This window comes from Bufo gargarizans, chromosome 6 (assembly GCF_014858855.1).
Source record: "Bufo gargarizans isolate SCDJY-AF-19 chromosome 6, ASM1485885v1, whole genome shotgun sequence".
NCBI classification, from domain to species: Eukaryota; Metazoa; Chordata; class Amphibia; order Anura; family Bufonidae; genus Bufo; species Bufo gargarizans.
This window is the reverse complement of record NC_058085.1, coordinates 97,434,320-97,441,616: the sequence shown is the minus strand read 5'-3', so window position 1 is coordinate 97,441,616 and position 7,297 is coordinate 97,434,320. Positions and strand designations below refer to the sequence as shown.

Below are 7,297 nucleotides of genomic sequence, written 5' to 3'. Positions count from 1 at the left end.
GTCACTGACAGCCGGGCGCCTGCTGCATACACTGGCATCAGTGAAAACAAAGATGCAGCGTGTTAATCCCTTGTATGCCGCAGTTAAAGCTGACGGTGGCATGCAGAGGGTTCGTGGAGGGTATGGGTGCCCGCGCTGCAGAGAAGGCAAGCCCGATACCTTCCATAGGCATCAGAGCTTGCCTTCTACGGAAGCCTGTGAGATCCAACCCTTAGGCTGGTTCTCACAGGCAGGCTGTCAGCATAAAAGATGACAGCCAATGCATTACAATACAGGTTGTATTGTAATGCATTGCAGAGACCCCAGAAGTTGAAGTCCCAGAGTGGGACAAACATTTTAAGTATGGGACAAACATTTTTTTTGTTTCAAGTAAAACTAAAACTACAAAAATATCACATTATCCACCCTCTCAGGCCTCCTGCACACGACAGTATTTTTTAACGTCCCGCAAAACGTGGTTCCGTTGTACCGTGATCCGTGTCCATTTTTTCTTCCGTTGTGCTTCTGTGTGTCCTTGTTCCTGTTTTTTTTTTTTGCGGCCCATCTGAAAACATGGAATGGTGAAAAAAATTTAATTTTAATATCTCCACCCAGGATACTGGTATAAATGAAGGGCACCTGAGTATGCTTTTGTGGCCATTTTCTGTAGTCTTTCCAGAGTACAGAGGTTATTTTGGCTGCTCTCTTTGCTGTATCACCATGTCGGATTCAGAGGAAGAGGTCTTGGTGCATTGGCTCGTTTCTCGACAATGGGGTCCGCGCCCTCCTTTGTTGAATGAGGAACCGAGTAGAAGGCGACGATTTTGGGTCCATCCGATAGTTTCACAACGCTACCGGAAAGGACACTTTCATACCCTCTACAAAGATCTGCGCCTGCATCCAGAGAAGTTCTATTCCTTCTGTCGGATGTCAGTGGGGACATTTGATCGCTTGCTGTCGTCTCTACGTACTGTCCTTACCTTCATGGACACCAATATGAGGCGCAGCATTACTCCAGAGGAAAGGCTCATTGTCACATTGAGGTAAGCAAGATTTTACATTTAAAGTTTCACCAGTAATGTGCACTGCTTCTGTCAGGAGTAACATGTGCTAGAAAATGGCTGCTGTGAGACATGTGCTACTGTTTGCTGAACTAACCTTCCTTTGCCCATAATTTTTTTTTTATTTTATGGTTGGTTTTTTATCCCGTTAATCCCTGTCACATAACATCCCAATATTGATTTATTTTTTTTCTTTTGTGCAAGTTTTAAACTTGTGTTCAGCTAACGTCCTCCAGACACCCTAATAATCCGCTGCACTCACCAGTAGTTTGTTAAAAATGGTGTTTAATTCAGTCAGTCAGCCATGTTATAGGAGGCTGTAACCTGCCTGTCTGAGTGAATAATTCTACATTTTTCGTCAATTACTGGCGAGAGTAGGGGATTTTTGTAGTGTCTGGAAGTATTGGGTCCCTCTGTCTGGATCCCTATCTGTGTGCACCACCCAGTTTGAAGTCTATGTACCGGTCTGTACCCTATTTTGTAGGATTGTGGTGCTGCCAACCCCTGAGATTTCCAGCTAACGTCCTCATCATGCCTAATGTTCACATAATTTTGACCTTGCACATCACTCTCAGCATTTTAAAGGGGCTAAACACCGTTGATGTAACTTAGTTGTGGTAGTACTGCCCACACCCAAATAGCTGTTAGTGTTTTGCTCATATACACTAAGGGCAGTGATGGCGAGCCGTTTTCAGACAGAGTTGCCAATGTTCAACCCAGATCCGACGTTTTTATTGCAAAATGTCAACATGGCAATTTAACATGAATACTGTAGTACAATATAGTTTAGCGACATTGCCTTTTATCATTTTGCTATAATTGCCTGCTTAAATTCAGTACTGCCTGTCCTTTTCATAGTGTGCCCTGTGCTGATGAATGCTTTGTAAAGTCTAAGGTATATTGGTAAACTATAGACTTTTCAAAGGGTGTGGGTGCCCACAGAGAGGGCCTTGAGTGCTGCCTCTGGCACCCGTCCATTAGGTTCCACACTACTAGTAGACATAGGGTGTTTACAATCATGTAGTGTATATAACATTATAGTTGAATCATGAATCTGTTCCCTTTGATTTGCTGTTTACTGATTATTTTTATTAATTTTTTTCAACAGATTCCTTGCAACTGGGAACTCTTTTGCATCCCTGCATTTTTAGTGTCTCTTAGGAACCTCGACGATCTCGCAAATTGTACGTCACACTTGCCATGTCATCTGGCAGCAACTCCGAGAGACGGTGATGCCGCAGCCCAAGGCGGATGTTTGGGTTCGGATTGCTGAGGGCTTCCAAAATTCGGCGCAGTTTCCAAACTGCATCGGGGCAATGGATAGCAACAGGGGCGTAGCTAAAAGCTCATGGGCCCTGCTGCAAGAGTTCAGCTTGGGCCCCCCTTCCCTCAGGGGAGCAGGGGGCAGGGGAGCACATAGCCTTCCTGCTGCCTGAGGCAAACATTGAAAGGGCACCCCCTCATGCCAAATTCTTAACTTAACCCCTTCCCTCCAGCTAGAGGTGTAAATTGACCAGCATGCACTTTCTATAATGCCAGTTTCTTATGGGCACAAGGGACTTTGGGCCCCCTCAGGCCCCTGGGCCCGGTAGCGACTGCTACCACTGCACCCCCTATAGCTACGCCCCTGGATAGCAAGCACATCCGTGTGAAGAAGCCGCCACACTCAGGGAGCCGTTACTTCAATTATAAACAATATTTCTCGGTAGTGCTGATGGCTGTTGCTGACAGTCATTACCGGTTTATAATGGCTGATATCGGGGCCTATGGAAGCACTGCGGATGCTAGCATCTTTAGTGCTTCTAGAATGGGGTGAGCGGCTTTGTGCCAACCAGCTTGCCCTGCCCGAGTCCAGAAGACTGCCCGGATATGCAGGTCTGCCTGCTCCATTTGTTATCGTGGCGGATGAAGGGTTTGCATTGACTCCACATGTTATGTGGCCCTTTCCAAAGTGTGGTTTGGATGTCAGGAGGCGTATATTCAACTACCGGTTGACTCGTGCCCGTCGGTATGTTGAGTGTGCTTTCGAGATACTCTCTAGCAAGTGGAGGGTGTTTTTGTCATCCATACAGATGGATCCGGAGAATGCTACCCTGGTGATTAAAGCTTGTGTTGTTCTACACAACTTCACCAGGATTCACGAGGCTTCCTCTTCTGTTGACATGGAAGATCTTCCTACGTCTTCAGATTTGGGTTTGGAAAGAACCCTGCATAGACGACCTGGGACTGCAGGCATTGCAGTTCAGGAACTCTATGCAGACTACTTTTATTTTGTAGATAGATTACAAAAAAATTATTGTGGTAGTTGAGTGTAGGGACTCGCAAGATAATGAGGACCCTTGACGTGGGCTTGCGGGCTGAGATTTTTTGGACATCACATATTTTAATCTGCATATAACTAAATATAAATGTTTTTTTTGTCTAAATGTAAATTGACTTTAACATCTTTATATTTGTAATATCTGGTCCAATATCTGTTTTTTTCTAATACCTCATCATCACAGTATCCCCCAAAAAATATGTTGTTCATCAAAATAAAGTGTTGCTTTGTGAGCTACAAGGCGTGTGGTTTATTTTTTATATTGTGTTTTTAAATGTAAATGTTGTGTGTAATGTGCAAAAAAAAGAACAGTCAAATAGTTTTCTCCCAAACCAAATTTAAGTGAAATATTGGGATAACCAATATCAACGGAAAGGTAATGTTTACAACATTAAGCACAAAACATATAAAGTGCTCCAAAACTATAAATCAAGAAGGTCCTGTGTAAACGATCCTGGAGCAAATGAGGACCGTGGCCTTACATGGGCCTGTTGAGGTGCCCCAGTTGGCAAACTGCCCGGGTAAAGGGGCTGACCCACATTATGCATTGGGCCCTGGGGTAGACCATACTGGGGTTGTGGGGGGAAAGAAGGCCCTTGGGTGGGTTGGGGCGGCAACTGAAAGGCTCCTGCTGTTGGCTGCTGTCCGGCATTCTCAATATCGATTTTTATGGCATTTAATTTGCCAAGAATGTCGCCATGGTTAGGGCAAGAAAACATTTTAATAACTATGGCCAATGAAGCCAGGCACTCGTGATGCTCGTCAGGAGTGACCTGCTTCATTAGCGGCCCTAGTCCCTGTAACATTTTCTCCTCCAAGCCATCACTCCTCCTCTGGGCAAGAAAATCTATGACGCATGCGTCAATCATTTCCTGACTCTCTTGCCCAGAGGTAGAGGGAGGGACTTGGCGACGACGTCTCGGCTGCGGCTTGACAAGACGTGGTGGACTGGCCAGTGGTAGGGGGGCCTGGGCCAGTGTGGAGTCATCTGGGTCCTCAGCCGGCGTTGGTGCAGGACTTGTTACGGGGGAGAAAACCACAGGGGTTTCGCTCCCAGTCGTCTCCGAATCTTCGGAGGGATCCAGACTGTCCACAGTACTGTATTTAAAAGAAACCACAAAAAAAATTTGATCATTTGATTTCAACATTACAATTTACATTACATTTATATTAGGTGTAAACAGCCGTGTGTATACAATATATATACGGAGTGGCAGCATACATCAGATATTTGATTTTACACAATGAATAACAGCTTCTATGTGAATAGTGAAATTCGAAATTTTATTTCATTTTAAATTTAACGATGGGACAAGTCTTGTAAAGGCCTAATGTAACTGGAATGGGAAAACATGGTTTGCCGTTTGGAGCTGTCCAGCCTTAGAAGAGGATTACTCATTCAAGGACCAAAGCCAGTGCTGATATTCAGGCCATCTCGTCTGTATGTGGCCTGCTTCCACCATCCAAACATACAAGATGTAATGTTAACCTAGTAGAACATCATTTACATTGAAAGAACATGTACCAGGCAACACTTGAGCATGGTGGGAGTAGTAGTTTTAATCCTGCTGGTCAAGCGTAGTTGGAACAACATTATAATCCATTATCATAGGATTAGGTTATTGTCATTTTATATAAACAATGTAAGGAATCCATGTTGTGGTTGGTGCTATACCATGGGTAACAATTTCCCAAAAACATTAAAAATACTTACAGCCTCAAATCCATTACTGGTCTTAAAAACTGCAACTGGGCAGTATAAATGTAGGGCCGTTTCCTGGAGGTTCCCTCCCCACTCCGGCCTTTGCTAGTCACCTCCCTCCGGAATTGGTGCCGGCAACTCGCCCAGCGGGTTTTAGTTTGTTTTACTGTTAAAAAAAAGAAATAATAGACAATTTTGAGAAAAAAAATTAAAATCTGAAAATACATACAAATAATATTAGAAGAAAAAAAAAATGCAAGAGGTCAAAGCACAAAATTCTCCAAATTGGACAGATTAAACAGCACATGGTACAGTCCTGCAGGTGTGTGGATACTAATGAAGAAGTACAAGATGGAGGAGAAGAGTCGTGCAAGCCAGACATGTGATTAGACATGAGTACTGTATGCTGTAGCAAAGGGAGGGACAGCCATTTAAAGTTAGAAATGGTGGGGTATGGTATTTATTAGACGTATTTATTAAACTACACCTTGAGGGGTGTAGTTTCTAAAATGGGGCCATTTATGGGCGGTTTCTATTATGTAAGCCCCACAAAGTGACTTCAGACCTGAACTGGTCCTTAAAAATTGGGTTTTGGAAATTTTCTTAAAAATGTTAAGATTTGCTTCTAAACTTTTAAGCCTTCTAACGTCCCAAAAAAAGAAAATGTAATTTACAAAATGATCCAAACAGGAAGTAGACATATGGGAAATGTAAAGCAATAACTATATTAGGAGGTATCACTATCGGTTTTAAAAGCAAAGAAATTTTAAATTTTTAAAATGGAAATTTTTAAAACTTTTGAGTAATTTTTTTTTTTTATAAATAAAAAAGAAATATTTTGACTCAAATTTACCACTGTCATAAAGTACAATATGTGATGAGAAAACAATCTCAGAATAGCCTGGATAAGTAAAAGCGTTTAAAAGTTAATCACCACATCAAGTAGCCTGTCAGATTTACAAAAAATGGCCTGGTCCTTAAGGTGAAAAATGGCAGGGTCCTGAAGGGGTTAATCCAGCAGGCAAATCTAACATTTTTTGCTAGGATGCTGGTCAATTAAGGGGCATACGCTTCAAGATATCATCAATGACCAGAATAAGGACCCTCCTTTCACACGAGCGAGTTTTCCGCACGGGTGCAATGCGTGATGCGAACACATTGCGCCCGCACTGAATTCGGACCCATTTATTTCAATGGGTCTGTGTACATGAGCGTTGTTTTTCACGCATAAAAATCGCAGCATGTTCTATATTCTGTGTTTTTCACGCATCCCTGGCACCATAGAAGTGAATGGGGCTGCGTGAAAAACGCATCGGATCCACCATCAAGTGCGGATGCGATGCGTTTTTCACTGATGGTTGCTAGGAGATGTTGTTTGTAAACCTTCAGTTTTTTATGACGCACGTGAAAAACGCATCAATGCGCATTTCACCCGCACGGAAAAAAAATGAACCACTGAACGCTATCGCAGACAAAACTGACTGAACTTGCTTGCGAAATGGTGCGAGTTTCCTGAATGCATCCGGACCTAATCTGTATTGTTCGTGTGAAAGGGGCCTAACTTTCCCAATAGAAAATCCTTATACTATTGCTGACCACTATAATACAGGGGACGTGGCTCGCTGCTTCTGAATTTCTCTGGACATTGTTACTTGTATCCAGTGCTGCATGCACGTGTGTGTTCATGAAAGACCATAGTCGCCAGCAGTCCAGAATTTGCAGGAACTGTCCCTAATTTTAAGAGAGTCCTGGCAAATGCTGCCTATCCCGAATCTAAAATGGGCATGGCTTGTGCTAGCCCCACCCATAAGTGGACAGTCTTAACCGCCTCCGGACAACCTAACGCAGGATCGCGGTCCGGAGGCTGCAGTCTCAGGCAGAGTCGCGAGACGACGCTCAAAGCCGGCCCGCACATGCGCATCGCGGGCCGGCAAACGTTAGAGGGGTATTACATCATCAGCCTGCCAGCCAATGATCATCGCTGGCAGGCTGATGATTTTCAAAAAACAAATCCTTATAAATTTAAGGTGTTAAATGGCTTCTCTGCTCATCTGCTGGTCCTTTTGGTCGGTTGGTTCCAGCAGAGGAGCAGACATCACAGTGAGTACACCAAACAGCACACTTAGCCCCCAGATCACCCCCCATCACCCCAATTAACCCCTTGATCGCCCCTGTCAATCACCTAGTGAAAGGGAAAAAAGTGATCAGCGTAAACTTTCACTTTTTCTTTTCACT

General features: G+C 43.7%; 1 protein-coding gene across 4 annotated transcripts in view; it reads right to left on the bottom strand.

Annotated features, from left to right (window-relative positions):
* Window positions 1–3,692: 3,692 nt before the first annotated feature.
* LOC122940101 overlaps window positions 3,693–7,297 on the bottom strand; it is a 31,407-nt gene continuing 27,802 nt past the window's right edge. For all 4 annotated transcript variants that reach the window (XM_044296467.1, XM_044296466.1, XM_044296469.1 and 1 more), the window contains exons 2-3: window positions 5,075–5,228; window positions 3,693–4,458 (exon numbers count right to left, since the gene is read on the bottom strand). In XM_044296467.1, coding sequence (XP_044152402.1) covers window positions 3,783–4,458; window positions 5,075–5,088 — 690 coding nt within the window. In that variant the 5' untranslated portion in view covers window positions 5,089–5,228 and the 3' untranslated portion in view covers window positions 3,693–3,782. The remainder of the gene's footprint in view (window positions 4,459–5,074; window positions 5,229–7,297) is intronic.